General features: G+C 42.6%; 1 protein-coding gene across 4 annotated transcripts in view; it reads right to left on the bottom strand.

Annotated features, from left to right (window-relative positions):
* The window catches only part of PLXNA1 (plexin A1), a 343,514-nt gene that overhangs the window by 113,745 nt on the left and 209,504 nt on the right, over positions 1 to 20,265 (bottom strand). For all 4 annotated transcript variants that reach the window (XM_082209182.1, XM_082209180.1, XM_082209183.1 and 1 more), the window contains exon 9: positions 8,763 to 8,877. In XM_082209182.1, coding sequence (XP_082065308.1) covers positions 8,763 to 8,877 — 115 coding nt within the window. The remainder of the gene's footprint in view (positions 1 to 8,762; positions 8,878 to 20,265) is intronic.

Here is a 20,265-nt window from a genome sequence, read left to right as displayed (position 1 = left end):
CCTGGCGTGTTCTGGTCCATGGGGTCATGAAGAGTTGGACACGACTAAACGACTAAACAACAACAACATACCATTCACCTCTCTAGATAGCTATATAGCTATATATCCCAACGCATCCTCCTTTGTATGCCTGTACCCTGTGGATACAGCTATGGCCCCTTTCCCCATTCCCTGAAGGGACAGGAGTAAGGATTTGGCTTTTTCTTTTCTTTTTTAGGGGAAGGATGCCCCCAACAGCTCTTACAAACTGCTTTAAAATGTGACACTATGCCGCTCCTGCTAGCTGTGATTCCATTCCTGTTTCAGGCACTCCACATCCAGCAGCCAATAAATATGAATGCTCATCAACATGGGAAGAGTAAAAGAAACATAAATGCTTAATGGCATTTTCTTTTTTTAAAATGCCATTCAAGGCTAAGGGCTTTTCAAAGTCTACCGCTCTCTTTCGTTTCACAGCCTTTTGGTCTAACAGTTTACAGACATTGGAGTCTCCATACTGATGAGTGTCTGCTTGTTTCTCAAGCTTACTCCTTCAGCTCTTGGGGGTACAAAGGGATGCCTTGCTTGTCTTGCTCATCCATTTCTTCCCAGGTCAACAGGATCAGGCTCACCAGCAACAGCTTCTGCCTTTAATAACAGTTGACAGAGTTTGACCCGTCGTAAATAAGATAAATCCCTCTTTCCTCCCACCTAAGCAGCCCTTGCAAAAGAAACTGTGCTGCTGGTGGCTGGGTGCTGGATGAGTAACTGCCAATCTCCCATGGTTCCTTCTCCTGGAGGGCCCAAACTCCCAGAGATGATAAAGGGTGGGGTGGAGGGGAATTAATTGTTGGTTGCTGGAAGCTCGACCTCTTCGATGTGGAGCCCGACACTCATCAGCCTGGAGGGGCTGCGAGACAGGAGTCACAGTGGGAAATGACACAGGGAGAGAAGGAAGTGAAAAATACAGCTGAGGGCACCTCCGCTATGCCAGCACTCACAGCAAAAGATTCATCTAAAGCAACACGGGAGCTGTCAAGCTGGCTGTAGCGCAGCACAGCACAAAATGCCTTGTCCAGAGTAATCCATGAAAGAAGAGGACCCAAAACAAACAAGTGCTAGGAGCTAATATGAGGCAGAGCCCAAAGGACATGACTGCTTTGTACTCAAAGCCAGAGGGGAATATGTGTTAGTCATGAGAATGCAGAATGGCTGGAAAGGTTTAAAATGAGATTAAAAAGTGCAAAGGAGTTTAGGGCAGACTGAAGGAGGAGGTCTGAGGAGAAAGATGAGAGATGTAGCTGCTGATACACACACATTTTTTAAAAAATGACATAGAAGGACTCAAACCTCACTGGCAGAACTGTGAGGTTCTGCTGCAGTGAGGGGGAAAGAGTTCTGCATGTGTTCAGAGGTGCTCTTTTTATGACTGCTGGCACTCCAAGAAGGGTCTGTGGCTAAGCGTTGATGAGACCAGACTCAAACTTCTCAGAGAAAGGAAAGACGAGTACCTATGAAAAGGGGGGAACTGGCATTTATGGACCCAAAATAACTTAAATGTTTTAGCTTATCCTTGAAGGTGCTCAGCTTATAAAAAATAAGAGTTAAGGTTAAGAACTATAGTATATCTATATGACAAAAAGTTGTTTTATTTTTAAATAGAAGTATCAGGCACTGAAGAAGATTCTGTTGAAATGTCTTTAGCCAAACGGCTATTAAGGAGCATTCATTTCTATTGGTACTAATGGGCATTTGGCCTTCTTTAGATTTCTTTAGGGGTCATAACCTCCCCCCCCCCATCTCCTTTAAATATAACAGGACAGCTGGGAAATGCTTACAAATGAGGGAAGGGCAGTTGTGGTAGCATAATGTATTCTGTAAGCCCAGAGAAAAGGGAAAGGGGGTACTTTTAGGCAGCCAGTGAAACGTGCCAAGTTACTAGAATGCAACCTTTCTCCATTTCATTCTGGTCAAGATGTTAGATCCACTGTGGAGAAACTGTGGCCTTCCATATGTGGTTTGATTACAAGCTGCCATCATCCCTGGTCATGCTGTCTGTGGTTGATGGGGGTTGGGAGTCCAGTCATATCTGAAGGGCCATGGGTTTCCCATCTTTGTGCTGAATTGTGAAGTTTTGCTTACTGGGAAGAGAAGAGGTGTTTCCTTTGCTTGAATTGCCAAGTGTGTCACCTAGATTTCTTTGTCACTTAGTGGGATTAACAAAATCCATTTTTTTAAAAAAACACTCACTTTATAAACTGTGGGTTATAAACCTTCAACCAGCAGGTTAAGCCTGGTCCTTGGAAGTCTCTCACTGGTCCTGCTTCTCACACACACACACACACACACACACACACACACACACACACACTGTTTTTGTCGGGCTAGGATGTTTCTGAATTCTGGTTGTTCCTGTTGCTTGTATGGATAGAGAGGGGTGTGTAAGTGTGTGTAGGTACTAGCCTACTACACAAAGGTAACATTTGCATCAAATGTTCCACCTACTTTTGCCTCTAGCTCCACCCACCACCACTGGAATGTGGCCCTCAAAAGGTTTCCCAGAAGCAAATGTGGCCCTTGGGCTGAAAACGGTTTCCCCACTCCTGACTTATAATGGTTCCCTCCACCAGAGTGGAGGGCAATTGCTTCCAAATGGTTTCAATCTGTATTCTGACACACACAATCTAGAAGGGCGTCCTTATTTCTCTGCTGTGGCAAAAAAGAAACAGAACGGCGGCAGCGAGGTCTGCTGGCATCTTAAAGGGCAAGAGCCACAGAGTGGTGTGAGCTCTCTAGGGATTAGACACAGGAGTCCTTTGTGACCCACCAAGTCCTTTTGAAGAACACAAGTCCTTTTGCATTCTGCTGACAGGGCTGAATAGCAAAATGCCTCTTAAGATACTGTGCCACTGTTTATGGTCTGTCCATAGTGTTTTCTGTGGAGGCAGAGGTGGATTTTATGGTCATCTGAGCCTGCCAAGGGCACACTCATTTTCACAATAGGAGTTAGATATGAATTTCAGTATTTTCCAATTACGGTTTGCCGGATGGCAACATAGCTATGTGTTCTCAGTTTGCCCTTGGTTCAATGAAACTCAGGGGGTGGTTTTTCTCCCCTCATCCCACCCCACAAAAGGCAGGAAACTGTTTGAAATAGTGCATGCTGCCTAACTTATGAAGGAAGGTGATAATTTACAAGGCAGAAACCACAAAAATAGCCCTGTCGTTTATCAGGGACATCACATAGTGGCCTTTGGAACCACCAAAAGAAGGTGTCTGAAAGGTCACCTAACTGCAGCTGCAGTTGTTGACATCAAGGCTCTGCAAATCCATCCTGCATCCTCTCTTTGTCCATAGTTCCCCCTTTGTACATCTTGGTTGGGGTCATATATTTAACACACCCTAACCTCTAAGTGAAACAGTTCTGAGCATCACAGGTAGCTATGAACTACTTTCTCTAGACAGAGTGTTTCATGTTTCAACATGTCTCATCAACCACCATTTTAGATTGAGCCTCCAATTTGAAAGCAGATCTCACAATCAGAATAGTAACATATCTAAATTAGCTACAAATGCCTGTTATGATCAAGTACCATGTTACCCTTTAATGAAACAACTATAACATGGCACTTGCCTTGAGCCAGGTTTGGCTAAGGCTTAACTCTCAGGTATGTTCTCAGTGCCATGATTCATCATTAGAACATGTGGAGAACATAATATCATACATGAATCTATGCTCTTCACATGAAACTCATTGTATGAAATGTATGAAAACATACATTTCACTCATTGCTCAGTTATTAACCCCAGTGCCCACATATCTAGAATCAGAGGGGAAAGAGGCCTGCCTTCTAGGAAGACTCTATCTCCAGCAGCAAATTAAGAAGAAGAAGAAGAGAAGAAGAGTTTGGATTTGATATCCCGCCTTTCACTCCCTTTAAGGAGTCTCAAAGCGGCTAACATTCTCCTTTCCCTTCCTCCCCCACAACAAACACTCTGTGAGGTGAGTGGGGCTGAGAGACTTCAGAGAAGTGTGAGTGGCCCAAGGTCACCCAGCAGCTGCATGTGGAGGAGCGGAGACGCGAACCCGGTTCCCCAGATAACGAGACTACCGCTCTTAACCACTACACCATACTGGCTTAAATTAAAAGCCCTGATAAGTTGATCACAGCTCTCTACCAGATCACCTTTGACTCCAAATGCACCAAACGTCTCTATATGCATTCAACTATATTTTAGAGAGCCCTCTACAACTTCATTTAATTTAAATGCTCATAATAATGATGATGATGATGATGCCTTCCCAAAAAGGCAAAAGCCCCTGAGAAAATCAACCAAGTAGAAGGATGGATGGAACTGTTTTGGACAGGCAGTAGAATTTAACTGAAACATTCAGTAGGTGTTCACAGAATGTCTTTAATTTCCAAAATAATTGCAAACTGGGGTTTAAGTCTGTCTCAGAATACTTGTAAGTGTCACCCTGATCCTAAACATATGAAGCTGGCTGTGGTCAGCAAGTGGTGACAGAAAGGAACTCTGTACATGTTAGAAACAATTCTCTTTTTTACTTCTCTTTCTAACTTATTTTTTTCCAAGAACTAAACACTGGAATTGAAAACAGACTCCGGAGCTACTCTACCTCAAATTATACCTCATTCCTGGGGAGTTATTTTTTTTCAACATGGGATGTCACATTGTACAGAGTTGACAGCCCCTGCCTTCACTACTCACCCAGCTTATAGTACCTAGACAGACAACTAGCCACTGTGGAATAACAAGAATTGCTGCTATACAAGGAATCTTCAAAATGTGTAATCCTCCAGAGCAAATGCAAGAAAAGCCAGTGACTGGTTACTTTATTGGGAGGATGCATTACATTACATTACATTACATTACATTATCTTAAAAAAAACCTCATTTCAACAAAAAGGCACACAGTGAGATTGTTCTGTTGTCCTGAGTTCATTAGCCAGTGCACTGTATTATTTTAGCACTCCTTGCTCCTTTGCAATCTAAAAGTGAAACTCTGTCCTTGCCTCTAAGAATTGACAGTCAGGATACAAATGCTCATTTCTGCAGGGCAGGTGATCTGTCACTTGGAGTCACTGATTCTCCTTGACAATTCAAACTCCACATCACATGAACCAAATCAGAAATGAAATAAAGTATGCATTTTAGGAAATGGGTGGTTTCCTCAGCTCTTATATTAAAGTCATCCTTAAGGACACTGGAGGATTCACCATATATACTGTGGAAATCTCCATGTGTCTCACCTGCAAGGTAGCTTAGAAAACAATTGAAAAATCTGTCGCAATCATAACTCGGATTTACTGGAGGAACACTCAATCAATGCAGCAGAGAAGGAGTTAAAGATGTGCCTGAGGGCTGAAATGACAGACTAATAAAGATAAGACAGGAAGAGGAAGGAAGGACCCCAGTGAGTGCAACAGTGACCTATCTGAAACAGACATTCTGGCCCGCAGGCTTCTCTCTTAATGGCTTGCAGACTGACTGTGCAACCAGGGTAAATCAAAAAAGGGTGAAGAAGCAAAATCCTCTTGGTGCGGAAAGATTTCTCTCCACTGAAGTTTCCAGAGCATCCCGCCACACAAAGGTCTCACAAGCCAGGCCCCTATCTTCTGAACAGCCTGGCTAACGTTTCCAGTCCAGGGGCCTCACCGTCCCACTGCAAACCTTCTGGGGACCACTTGCCCAAGTTGGTGTGGCTGAAGTGTAAAGTGCACATGACTGAGGCCAGCTTGAAAATCTTATTAATGCATATGATTAATTGGAATTAATGTTTAAAACATTAATTGAAATTAATTCATTGCCCTGGTATGGTTTGTTACAGTCACCAAAAACTAATACTGCTTGACTTTAATGGTCTGTAGCAAATATTATTCTCCCCCACAGCACCACCTTTAAACATTAATGAATTAATTGTCATTGCTCCCCCTGCCTGAGGCATAAGCAGAAGGGTGGAATGGCAACCACTTCAGTACAATTGATAGTCTACAATTCCCTTTATAAAGCACCATCTGTAGGGGCCCTGTTCTAGTACCTTTGAACTGAATTTCTCCTCTTTCTCTGAACATCAGCCTTTGGGTTTGAAGCTTAAAAGCCTCTTCATGAGGTGACAACACCTCCCCCACTTCACTGTGTTGCAGCTCTCCCTCTCACTGGTGACCATTGTTCAAATTTCCTCCCCATCATGGTCCTGGGCTGAGAGTCATGAGGAGGAAAACGGCACCTTCCTCACTAATGCACCATTGAGAACCTCTGCATAACACTGTCCTCAGTGATGCTCATAGCAGTGATATCATCCAAGCACTTACAGAAATCTCCAAGCGCTACAGAACCATTTGTTGCAGCAGAAAGCAGCAGCAGCTCAGTGCAGAGACCCTAGAAAACTGTAGGGCCCATTGTAATCCCTACAAAGCCCAGCCACTGACAGTTACATGCCCTGTATTGCTCTCATTATGCCTTTAATTTTTGTTACCGCCACTGAAAGCAAAATGTCTTGGGAGGCCTTAGGGGCCATATCTGGACCAGGGACTGCAAGTATGTCACCACTATCACAAACCATAGTTTACAGCTAGAATGAGTCTTGGGCTCATACACTCTCCCCCTTCTCCTTTCATGTGGAGAGCAGGAGGCCCCTGGCAGCATTTACAGTGGAACCTTGGTTCTCAAACTTACCATATTTTTTGCACCATAACACTCACTTTTTTCCTCCTAGAAAGTAAGGGGAAATTTCTGTGCGTGTTATGGAGCGAATGCCTGCGGGTGGCGGGGGGATCTGCTGCAGTCGTGAGCAGAGGATCCATGGATTCTCTTCCTTCCTGCCTCCGTGGTTACAAAGCATGGATCCACATGGATCCTCAGGATTTTTGCATTGGGCTACTCCAAACTCACAGTCAGATCACATGTCTGTGGCCACAGCATGAACCACAAAAATCATATATCCACTATTTCGTTTAGAATATTTTTTTTCTTGTTTTCCTCCTCTAAAAACTACGTGCGTGTTATGGTCTGTTGCGTGTTATAGAGCGAAAAATACGGTAATTCATTTCAGAAGTCCATTCAATTCCCGAAATGTTTGAAAACCAAGGAGCAGCTTCCGATTGGTGCAGGCACCCCAGAAACAATAGCTGACAGCCACATTGGACGTTCGGCTTCCAAAAAAAGTTCAAAAACTGGAACATTTACTTTTGGGTTTTCAGTGTTCGGGAGCTGATTTCTTCGTCAACTAAAGGGTTCAAGAACCAAGGTTCCACTGTACTTTCATTTTCAATGAATTTTGGCTCATCATTGCATGTGAACAAGAGATTCTGGTTTATAACAAACTCTGAACAGTTTCAAAGCAAGCTAACTTCAAACCATGAATTGTGAAGCTGGCTTGCTAAACTAACCAGAGTTTGTCATAAACCATGATTCTTGGTTCACAGGCAACAGCGCACCAAGATTAACTGAAACTAAAGCCATACTGCTGAAAGCTCTCCTCTCAACCATGTAGCAAGTAAAAAGAGTTGGTGCTAGGAGTAAGGTTATGTGATGTGTGAACCCAAGACTTGCCCAAGTTCGTTCCAGCTCATGCAAGTCATGAGAAATAATGGCACAACTTGACTTGCTAACCTGTTCTCTGTATCAGATTTAAGGAAGTTTTATTATGCTATTCTAAGCACACGTAGTAGTTCATTGGAAAGTAATGGAACTTGCTTCCATAAAGGGTCAAGATGCTTGATTAACATGGAGAGTAAGTTAAGGTCTGTCTTCTTTTGCTCCACTAAAGGCCTGTCCAGCCTTTCTTTTACAACTTCAAAAGGGAGAAAATTCCACCACGTTTCCAAGACAGTTTCTTACACTGTGGAATTTCTCTTTCAGCCAGGCAGGTCTTCCTGAAGATTAGCCAAAATACTTTTAAACCATTATTTCTTATACTATCACAGACAGAACAATTCACAGAAGTGAACAGAATGAACAATTATTTGTTCTCTTTCTCCCACAATGAAGCCTGTTAACCTTTTCTCCACACCTCCAAGCCTTTTCTCCGATTTTGTTCCATAGCTAAACATACCAAGGTCCTTCAAGCAGCTGAAGAAGGAGGAGAGGACAGAGGGTAAAGAAAGAGCTGTGAATGGAGGGAGACACCTCCCCCTCCTCTGGACCCCCTGGGAAACACAAAAAACCTGCTGCACCTGGAACTGGGTGTGGAGAGTGCAGCTGAATGAGACATAGCTGAGGAAGCAGCATCCACCTTGATACCTGCCCATAAAAAGCAAGGGGGCTGAGAAGGAATGTCTGAAGGAAAATGAATTGATACTGATTGAGATATATCAGTAACTTTGTATTAATGTGATGTTTTAATATGTAACTGTGCATTTGTAATATTTTGTTTAAGATGTCTGTTGTTGCTTCAGTATTCTGTACGTCACTTGGAGATACTTTTAATATATTAAGCAGTATGGAAAGTAAATAAGCAATCAAAAAAAGCAATCAACTTTCCCCGTATGACCTGCCTTTTCTATTCTCTCTTACCCTTGTGGCTCTCTTAAATCATTTCCCACATTTTTGAACAGTGATGCCCAGAACAAAGCCCCATATACAAATTACCACAGTACAAAACAGGGTGCTGTTATTTTTTACTACCTGAGCCTTGGATCAGATGCTTTTAAATGGTACAGGTCTTTTTGTATGTAGCATTGTTATGAAAAAGGGGATGGGGGGGGGAGAAACGAGAGGATCCACAATACAGAGTTGCAAAGGCAATCTTGGTGACTTACCTCAGACATGTTGACACGCCCTTCCAGAAAGGAACAGTCAGCGGCATTGTGGGTACAAATATGACGATATTTACACCAATGGCAAGGAAAGAATCCATTCACACAGGACAGGCAACTGCAAGAAAAAGAGGTCAAATCAGCATAAATATTTCTGGAAGTATCCTATGTAACAATTCAATACTTTGTTGCTGTTTAAGATACAGGATCCCCAAAGTTCCATGTACAATAAATATTGAGATCATTTATCCCCAAGTCCAGTGCAATGTTTCATGAGCAAGACGGAGGCAGGGACAGCTTAACAGTACATGGGAACACTAGACAAAGATGAGAAATGAAAAGCTTGCACTGTCCAACACAGTTGGAGAGAAGGTTTTACAGAGCTGAAGAGTGGATTTGCAAGTATTTGGATATGGACATACCATACCATAAGCATTATGGTGCCCAGAAGCATTTCTCCAAAAGCACCCAACTGTTTTTGCTTTTTACAGCAAAACGTTCAGGATGAGCCAGGAGGGGGCAGGGCAGACTAGAATCTTGTGGGACTAGAACTCCCAGATCCACCAACTGGAGCCAGGTACAAAGCATGCACACTTAGGACTAGAGAAGCCCGAGCCCAGAAATCTGTTCTGAGTACCATAAACAAACACACTGTCTTCCCACACACGAATTGTTACTATTGTTAAACAATGGTGAGTCAGAAACCTTCAAATCACCCGGAAATCTACCAGAAAATCCTGTACTACCTTCTGTTCACCCCTGCCTTAGAGTCACAGTGAGGAACTGGGAGAAATATCAAAGATTTGAATGTCCCCTACTGGGTCATCCATGTCATACCCTGCAGCACTGTCTCCTCAGCACCATGCAAGAGCAGCTGAGGTCACTATTGAATCAAAGATGAGAGCATCCCTAGGACTGCGGCACCGCCTCCTACGCCTGCATAAACAGAACGTTACAAACGTCACAGCTTAATGCTCTCATTCCTTAATCCCTGTGCCAACCGCCTTCTCCTCCTCCCACATTAGGCCCCACAATGCATTCCATGTGGTCAAATGTGCACCCCCTGTGACCTCTCCTCCTAACTTGGCAACGCCAGGATCCTTTCCTCACCATCCATTAGCATGTGGGTTGAATCACAGACTTTGTGAGCTTTATTTTTGGATTCATGAAAGGCAATTTTAATGAACAGAAGGAAAAACAAAAGTCCTCCATTGCGGGAAGCAAAATCCTTGAGTCTTAAAGTCGAGTAATTCATAGGAAATTTATACAGCGAGCAAACGCTTGAGTCAGATTAACATTTTGGGACTGTAAATGTCTTTCATATGCTTATGCAGCCACATACTGCAACTCCCTTCTTTTACTTCCTTTCCTACCCACTCACACTGTTTGTGTGTGTATCATATTCCTCCATTCCTTCTGGTCACAAGTTTTGATCCATGTATTTTCCTGGTGTTCTGATACATACAGTCTTCTCCTTCAATGCCTTGTTTATCTCCCATTTTCTCTAGTTTCTGACCTTGAACATCATTTCCTCAGTTCTTAAGGTCCTGCTCAGCAAATACTAAGAAGGGCCACGTTTTGAACTGTGCAGCGTTTGAAGCACCAGCATCATTGGCTATGTCAGCTGAGACACAAGTTAGCAGCAATCTAACCAACCCCCTTTTCTCCAACATGGAACAGCAAGGCAACTTTTGGCAAAGTCTTCTCCTTAGGGGCTCCAGCTGTTCACACTGGAGAAGTTGGATTCAGAAGCTCTTCCATTTTCAGTTGTATAGAGACAAACAGAGATTTCACTATTTTGCTATTAAGGCAAAAATAGTCTTCTTCCTGATTGTGGTGGGAGAAGATTTTGCAGCTAAGCCCAAAACAACCTCGTCTCTCCCTCTCCCACACAAAAACAAGAGAGAGAGCAAGACAGACAGACAGATTCTCCCTCCCTTATTAGGGCATTTTCCTTCCTCTTTCAATAAGCCTTCTAAGTGGAGATTTTTATCTGTAGTTTGCTCTGTATTGGATATGAAATAGTTTTTTATATATGCAATTGTTTTAACTGTTCCAATACATGCAATTTGTTTCATACATGCTTCTACTGCACTGTGAAATTGCTTCAAGATACTTAATAAGAAGCGATTCATAAATGAAATGAAATAACAGCAACAACAAATGTGATTACAATTGTGTGAAGGGGGGGTAGTTAAGGCCACACTAGCTGTCCCTGTCCCTTCGCTGTATCGTCATCACATAGTCTCACCGCCTTCCACAATACGTAGTGGGGAAACTTTATTATCTCACTGCTCATCCCTAACTCTAGACCACTCATGAACAAGTGATAGAGCACAGCTCACAATACCAACCCTTGGAAGGCTTCACTTCTTATACCCCCTCCACTGAGAGACCTCTTCCTGTTTCCTGTTCCTTAACCAGTTACTGTCCATTAAGAGGACCCCTCCTCTTCTCCCATGACTGCTAAGCTTAGCAAGGAGCCTTTGGTGAGGGGTTTTATCACAAGCTTTTGGAAAGTTAAACTACGCAGTGTTGACCGGATCACCTCTATCTGTACGCTTGCTGAAACTCTCCCAAATAACTCTTAAAGGTCAGTGTGACAGGACTTACCCTTGAAGAAGTCATGCTGGATTTGTTTCAGTAAGACCTGTTCTTCTATATACTTGTTAATTCTATCGTTAAATGCTTTCCATCAGTTTTTGTAGAACAGATGCTAAGCTAATTGGCCTGCAGCTTCCAGGATCCCTTTCGCGCTGTGGACACTGTTCCCAGTCGGTTCAAAAACAGTTGCAGGTCCTGGACCCCATTTAAAATTAAATCCAAGGTCACCAGCCTCCCTCTGATTGCTTCCATGACCCACTGTTCTAGGGCACAGTCACTCAGGATAGCTAGACAGGTTTCCTCTTTGTTATAACAACAAAATAATAACTAGGAGACTGCTTCTCCTGACTGCAACTCAGCCCACAGCTAATGTGCCCAGTCCACTTTATGTAGCTTTGCAGTGGTGAAATCAGTATGAGTTGAATTGCCAATTGTGCATGTAGCAAGCACAGCTCTGATCAAACATGCACACCACACTTGCTTGTGTCACCAACCTGGTTGTGCGAAGCCTAGAAAAGCAGGTATGTGATACTCTTGTGGCACCAATAAAAAGCAGCAGCACACTTTTCCCACATGTACTTCTGGGACCTCAGTGACCCAATAACTTCTTGCTCTAGAGTTTCATGCTCTATTAACTACTCATGGCAACTTCTCATAGCCTAACACACATAAAGAATTAATAGGCTGCTTGCTGGAAATCATTTCCATGTTTCATTCACATATTCACTTCCAAAAAAAAAAAAAGCCATTTTTGTGGTACACACAAATAAATGTATTGAGACACTCCTAATGCAATCCATGTATATGAAACGGATGTGCTTATCGCCAGAGAAAAATATCAGAATAACTGGACTATTTGATGACAGACCATAGCACAAAGGAAGAGCACATACTTAAAATGCAGAAAAAGCCCAAAGATTTTAGGTGATGGGAATGACCTCTGGAGAGTAGGAGTACAGTATGTTGGGCTAGATGGTAAACACTTCTGTCTTGGTACAAGGCAACTCCTTGCGTTTCTATTATCAACTCAAGTTGCATCATTTTGAATAAAGACTGTCATTGCCTGGTTTAGCAGACAAGTCAAAAAAAGTAAATATGGAAAAAGAGTGAACCATCCAACTCTGGGGCAAGAGATGAACAGTAATTAGAAAAGGGTGGATCTGTGTCTCACATATACTTTATTTATTTTGGTTAATCCATACCCTGCCTTTCCATTCAGAACTACCCAAGAACCTAGTGCTTTCTCCCAGTGTTAAACCCAATGCATAGTCCCTTGATTAAGCATCAGACCAGTAGGGAAATCTGAAGCAGCCAAAAAACAAGCTTCATGTCACCCATGAGAACAGAAATCTATGGTGAGGATCAGGCAAGGATAACAGAGACAAAACTTTAAAGTTAAGTTTCAACTGGCAGTGTCCTGAACAATGAAAAATACCTATGGGGTACCTAGCATTATGCCATATCATATCAAAGCTCCTGATCTTAATGCCAAGATTCTGTTGGTATCACTGGAATTCTCACATTCTTTGCAGGGAAAGAGGTGGCAACTTGTTCACCTCAAAATATGAATAACATATTCGTCACACATTCAACTCTGCATGCTACTGCCTCACGGAAGGATTAACATGCAACTTTAATACTATATCTGGAGATCTCTCCACAAGAACTGGCAACAATCCTTGGAATCATTCAATTTATCTGGGTGTAGAGGGGGGAAAAGATAATCACAAACTGCTTTGGTGGGCATGCTACTTTAGAAACACTATATAAACAGGATTATATCCAGCCAAGTTTTACTCAGAGCAGACCCATTGAAATTAATGAAGCTAAGTTAGCCATGTCTATTAACATCAATGGGTAGGGCTAGCATGGACTACAATCCATAATAAAGAAATAATTGTACCCATGTGGTTGGGCTTAATGCAACCGTGGTCCTCATGTGGTTGAGAGGGTAATCATGTGAAAATGAAAATGCATCCCCCAGCACCAAAATGATCTGAACCCTGACATACCCTTTAGTCAACAAGACTGAATAATTCTAGGTGAAAAACTAGTCTTATCCTACTGATAAGAAGAAAGATGCAGTCAGCTCTTTCATATACAGAGGTAATTAGACTTCAGAGCTATATTCCCATCTTTGAAATGATGAAGAGAAGCTCTTTCTGTTGGGGCTCTCTCATTAAGCAGACAGTAGTCCTATGCAGGTACCACTGCTGCACCAATTAATATCTGTCATTTGTTCTGAAAGTTTATCATTTTATTTTTAAATAAATGTAAAAACAAACAAACTTGGAGCACAGCATGCCTCTGATCAAAGGAAAAACAACTTTGAGCTCAGTTTATCGCCTCAAAGGGATTCAATGAGATCCAGCGCACAATAAGAAGGCAGGCTCTTCAGTTTTCTGTTATGAGACTAACTTGTTTCAGCCAAGGCTTTACAGCCTGTTTGAGGGGTTTATCCCCTATATCCATATGTCATTGCTGTCTGTTTATGTTTCAGTGGCAGGTTGTTTTGCAGCATGATACCATCTGCTCCAAGACTCTCTTTTCTTTGGGTGAGCACATTTTACTCTCATTACTTGCGGGCTAGACATCAGTCTTGATGGCGGAAACAGGAAATGCCCTTTCCCACAATACACTAAATGCTAGAGGAGAAAATGGACCCCCGTTCAAACTTGGTTTGTGTCTGTCAAAATAGGCTGAAACCCATGCTTGCTTGAAACGACAATAAACACCTGAGTGCAGGTACAATCCGCAGATCATTCAACACTGGTTCCCATAAGTACTTCATTACTTGTGTCTCTGACAGGAAAGCAAGGCCAGAATCTGAATGAACCTTACAGTTACAGTAACAAGGTGCAAATTAATGAGCAGCAAAATCTGGGGAGGGTACCATACTGGCTAATCTCATCCCTTGATGCTGCTGCCTGGTAAAGCAACACACACACACACTGAAATAGACATGTTCAAAGAATGTGGGAAGGAGTTCTCCACATATACCAATGCATGTGCTGGGTGCTCCTCCATGCGTAGAGGGGACCTAATGTGGCCAGGGTACCTTCTCACACAGATAACCCTTTAAATGTACCCAGAACATATGGGCATTGACTGGGGAAGCATGGCTGTATAACCCCCTTTGTGTCTTTTCAATGCACAGCAGGGCCTTATAAACCACCCGTTATGAACTCCGGAGCAGAGCTATCCAGATGGACGACTTGTGCCAGCACATCTTCTGCTGAGCTGGGATGAAGGACTTCAGGCAGCACTGCCTCGGCTGTGAGACTCAGACAGACATTTGTCCATTATAAACAAGGACTGTAAGAAAAGCCTTCTGGATCAGGCCAATGGCATCCTATTCTCACAGCGGCCACCCAAGATGCCTGTGGGAAACTCTCAAGCAAGACCCAAACACAAGAACACTCCCCACCTCCACCCTACAGCCTCCTGGAACTAGTATGCCCCCAACCATAGAGAGAGAGTATAGTCATCATGGCCAGAAGCTGTATACTCTGTTAACAGTAGCCAGTAACCCAGCTGATCCTGACAAATCTTGGGTTTGGATTGCTCCCTAAGAATCCCAAGCTAAACAAAGGGTTTGTGAGGTTTTATTGGCCAGACAAATCTAAACTGAAGCAGGGTTTTGCACCTCAGTCACAAAATGGTACTCGAGGTCATGATTAAATTGTTTGTTTGGATTGTGAGCTGCATAGACAAGCGGTTTTAATTTCCACTTTTAATTGACTATTATATCTCAGATGCTCTATAAACAACAACAATGACAACAGCACCTTTAGAGCTTTGGGGCCTATATTTTGAATCAATTAGGGCCACTTTTGTTTCTTTCCATTCTGCCATCATTAAACAGGCTTCATAGCATTGGAAATTGCCCTCCACGGATCTGGAATGTTGCAAATTAATGATGATTCTTCATCCTCGCACCAACCCAAGGACAGGTTAATGTAATTTGGCACTGTTCCAAACATGAGTGGTTTCTTTGGAGCAGCACTGTAGAAATAGTCCAAACTCCCAAAGCTTCATGGGATTTTTTGGGAAAGCGGAGGATATGATGCCATCTAGTGGGAATGAGTATTAACAAATAAAGGGAAAGATGCATCATTTACAAAATTATGATGTTGCAAACATAGCTTCCATGGGCATTCTGGGAGAAACAGATAAAAAGAAGTAGCAGTTAAAAGGTTCAAATTATATATCTTTCATGAAAAAGAACTTAAACTAGCAGGATCTCCTCTCAAAATACCATTCCTGTTCATTACAGGTTCAAGAGCTTCAGAAGCTAACCATTCCTACAACTGTGAGGAGAGGGCCACTTAAGGAAGAAGCAGTAGACTGGTAACTTCTGTAGGTGCTGTGGAATGTTTGCTCCTTAAAAGTCCTGCAGTGGACTCTGCCTCTGTGGAGCTGGGTGTTTGTTTGTTTTTTTGCAGAAGGAATTACTGCACACTGGTAGTTACAACGTGCTCTGGTTTGCAAAAGCTTTTTTGACCCACTAACCTCAATTACACAGTTGGGACACGGACACAGAGTATCCTGTCATACTGCAACTGCTTTGTTCGGTCTACTTTACTTCCCAGCAGTTTTGGCTTACTCTGCCATCTAGGTGATTCCTGAATTGCTCTAGAGTCCCTCACAAAATCATTCTATCTGCTTTAGGGCTCTAAACTATATGTGGAGTCTAGAAAACTGCTTCTTGGGCACCTGATCCTATACATGTTTCTTTCTTCACATTCTCCTGTCCTCCCTTTTGCTGCTCATTAATTGCATCTCATTTCAGTGCCTGTTCAGAATGTCCCCCATCAATTTTCATTTGTCTACCAAATGCACAGAGCACATCTCCACGGTATCATTCAGGTTCCAAGTATCACATTGCAACTGAGAACACAAGAAGAGTCCAACCTTTTTCTCCAAGGCTTACTTGCATAAAAAGTAAGGGAAATGGTAGTGGAGACTGTAGTCATCTGACAATTGCCCCATGCAACAATATGGGTGAGCATGTAGACTGACTCAATGGGAATTATAGGGGTTGTATGCACTGAAACCAAGTTTGTCAACAGATGAAAGGATTTCTGAGCACCTGCTGTTTCTAAGCATCTTCATCGATAAATTTTAATAAAATCCCAGGTTTTTGCACAAACGTCTTGTAGAAAGTATAAAACAATCAACAGTTGTGCAAACAAAAGCTACCACCCAGTGTTGAAAGCAGTCCCCTCCCTGGTACTCATCATGGAGTTGTTACAAAAAGTACCACAACAACAAAAAGAGGTGTGGGTACTGCGTACCCTTCAGTACCCCCATTAAAAAGCACTGGTTGAAAGAAAAGTGAATTCAGTACTGATTTTTGTTCCATGTTATAATGGAACTAACCAAGACCAAAACAGCCTCAGAAAATACACAAGTGTGCCCTTAATTCAGTCTCTGACTAAAGCTTGAGCCCCAGTTGAAACAGTGCATTTAGAGCGTCATCTTAAACATGTCAACTCAATGACTTCAATGGGACTTACTGCCTAGTGTGTCTATGTAGGGTTGCAGCTCCAACTGCCTAAAGAAGAGGCATATGTCCTTGAAAATCTTTTAAGCTTAAGGCTACAGCAAACATTTACATTATCCAACAAACGGCAAGTGATACTGTGAAGTTAGCAGCATCCCACAACTTAACCACTGACCATTTTGAAAGCACAACTCTGTGGCCACTAGTGAAAGAATTCTGAAGTCAAAGGAAACAGCCCATCTAGGGCAGGATGCTTTGGACATAGTCCTACGTTAGCTTCCAGCTTCCCTGCTTCTGTAGCCTGTGGAGCTGCCACTACTGCCACCACCCCCTCCCCATGTGCCTCTCTTACATTTATATTCCTATGGCCTGGAAAAGAACCCTTATCTTCAGCTTTAGAAGCTGAGAGCACTTCAGAGCTCTGGTGGGGAGTATGAACAAAACAGGAATCCACAGGGGCGAGATAAGCCAGGAGAAGTCTAAGCAAGAAAACAAGCAGAGGGAAGGAAGTAATATGGGAGAGGGAGGGGATGCAGAAAGCTTTGAAAGCTGACTTGGAAGAAAGAATGAGGACACAAGAGGAAGGTAAGAGCACTGGGGGAATAATACGAGTATTTTACATAAGCAATATAAGCAATTTTCGGTTCTGTCGTATTGGGTGCTACAAAGACTCTGTGAAGGGGCGAGGGAGCAGTGCGTTGCCTGAAGCAACATATCTATATACAAGCCAAGCCAGAGAAGGAAAACATTCAGAGAGGAAAGGGGCAAGTACTTTTACAAGCATATGTTAAACATGACAGCTGTACTGGAAAGGAAAATTACATACATGATGCATACTGATGGAAAAAGCATCTGCATAGATGGCTCTGCTGTAGAGGGTTTTAAGGATCTCCAGCACTTCTTTTAAGACTATTTTTCCGTAGCGTTTCATTATACCTTACATGTGGTACTGTAGGACCATTATGGATACTGCCTTGGGATATTTTTAGGTACTTATGAAACAATAACTATCATTGTATTTTCTTCTATTAATTTTCATAGATAGAGGATGAAAGGTCTGATGAAGCCTTAATTAGTGCCAGGAACTAGCAGCAGGAACTGGTAGCATAATTAGCATGCATTTCATTCTCCCCTGCCCCCCCCCCCAATGTCCAAGATGCTGTCCCAGTTGATGTGAGAATATAGATAGTTCTCTTTATCTTTGCTGGGGATTTGTCCATCTCTCTAAAAAACAGGGCAAAATTATGCTGAATATGCTACAGAGTATGGTCCCAGCCAATCTGCAACACCAAGTGCGGACTGAGAACATCACCCCTGAGTATAAACATAAAAGTCGTGTGACACATCTTTTATTTTACAGTCATACCTCGGGTTGCAATCGCTGCGGGTTGTGCGTTTTCAGGTTATGGACGTGCCGAACCCAGAAGTACCAGAATGGGTTTCGGCGCTCGCGCATACACAGAAGCAGTAAAACGCTGTGGGTTGCGAACATGCCTCCCGCACGGATCACGTACGCAACCCAAGGTTCCACTGTATTTTAATTATTTTTATATTTTATTGATTAAATTTGTATTCACCCAAAGATCACAAGATGGTTTACACTTTACAACATAAAAACACAAAAATATATAGCATACTAACAAACGGAAACAATAGCCCCATGGAGATTTATTATAAGCACAATCTATAAAACAGGGGTATCAGATGTTGCATCATTCAGATATTGAACTACAGTTGCCATCATCCCTTGCTATTGAGCATACTGATGGGAACTGAAGTCCAACAGCACTGCAGATATTGGGGCAGATTGCCCTCAGGGACCTTCCAACTCTACAATTCAATGTTTCTATGATTTTGGAGGGCACCATGTTGCTTGCCCCTGCTATAGAGTGATATAACCAAAGCAGTAACAGATCAAAACACAAGCTCCTGTCCCTCTTTTCTTGCCCAATCCTTTACTCCCTCCTCCAAATCCAACACTGTTAGGGCCGAACACTGCTATGCCAGGTATGCTGGGAAAGAATAGGGTTTTTTTCCTGAAGTACTAGTGTAGTTTTTCTGGAGTGACTTGGCCAATGGGAGCAGCCATCTCCCCACGCCGCATGCAAGAACATTTATGAGAATACAACACTACATTGTGACATGGGATCATTCCCATGAGACATTTGTCCCAAATTTCAAAGGGAGTGCCACTAGAGAAGTCAATCCTTTCCTTGAAACAGTGACAAAGCCTACTTACTTGTTCAAAAAAGGAAAAAGGAAAAGCTTGAACCTCTGGTGTTTAGAGGTAAGCCCACCCCGCCCCTGAACGTTTTTGGATTTCGCATGCACATCCTACACTTGGGGGGGGGGGGTTGATATTAACTCAATTAAAAATGAAACTTAAATTCTATCCTGCTTAAACATTTACAAGTGACGCATTTCAGACTAGAAGATATTCTTTGTCTTGCTCGTGACCTTTGCCTAGAAAGCCATGAAAAATCAGCATAAGAAGTATGTAAAACATATGTATGGCTCTAAGATGCCAGTTCATACTAATTTTATGCTCTGATTAAAAAAACAAAACAATATCAGCATTATCTCATCCAGGCAGAGAGGGTTTTTGGTTTTTGGTAGTGGGAGACTTCAGCAATTGTTATCACAGGACTGGTTTTAAATCATCTTGTTTAGTTGTAAGTTTGTGGGTTTGTGAGCTGAGCTGCATCACCACAAAATCCAAGGGACAGAAAATGAATATAGGCAAGGAGCTTTTCTACTACTCTTTAAAAGTGGTGGAAAACCTAATGGTAACCAAGACATCTTTGGGCAGGGATAGCAAGTTATGTGAACATTTAAGAAGTCATTATTCACTTGTCAGGAAACCTTGCAAAGCATACCATGTCTGCCTCTATTTCAAAAGCATTTTTCTTATAAAAATAAATAAATGCAACAAGTAGCAGGTTTGAGCAGAGACTCAAGAATGTCTTGAGTAGAGATGGGAAGGCTTGGGGAAAAACTGGGAAAACTGGGGGGGGCAGGTTTTTTCCTGTTTTTTTTCCAAAGCCATTTTTTCTGGGGGGAAATGGGGGGGGGAAAGGTGTGTGGAATATTCAAACTACATCAAACTGGTTTTTTTCAAATTTTCTGGAAAAAAGCGACTTTTGGGGGAAACGGGGGCAGGTAAAAACCTGCTTTCCCCCCAATTTTTCTGTCCCCCCAGGCCTTCCCATCTCTAGTCTTGAGTAGCCCCTTCACCAACTCCTGTTGCTGCCACACAGTCCCCAGTGATGTATGCGTTTGACATTCCTAATAAAAACTTAGTACAGTGGTGCCCCGCAAGACGAATGCCTCGCAAGACGGAAAACCCGCTAGACGAAAGGGTTTTCCGTTTTTGAGCTGCTTCGCAAGATGAATTTC

This window comes from Podarcis vaucheri (assembly GCF_965113315.1).
Source record: "Podarcis vaucheri genome assembly, chromosome: 2".
Taxonomy (NCBI): domain Eukaryota; kingdom Metazoa; phylum Chordata; class Lepidosauria; order Squamata; family Lacertidae; genus Podarcis; species Podarcis vaucheri.
The sequence above is the reverse complement of the archived record's forward strand: the minus strand, read 5'-3'. Positions and strand labels throughout refer to the sequence as shown.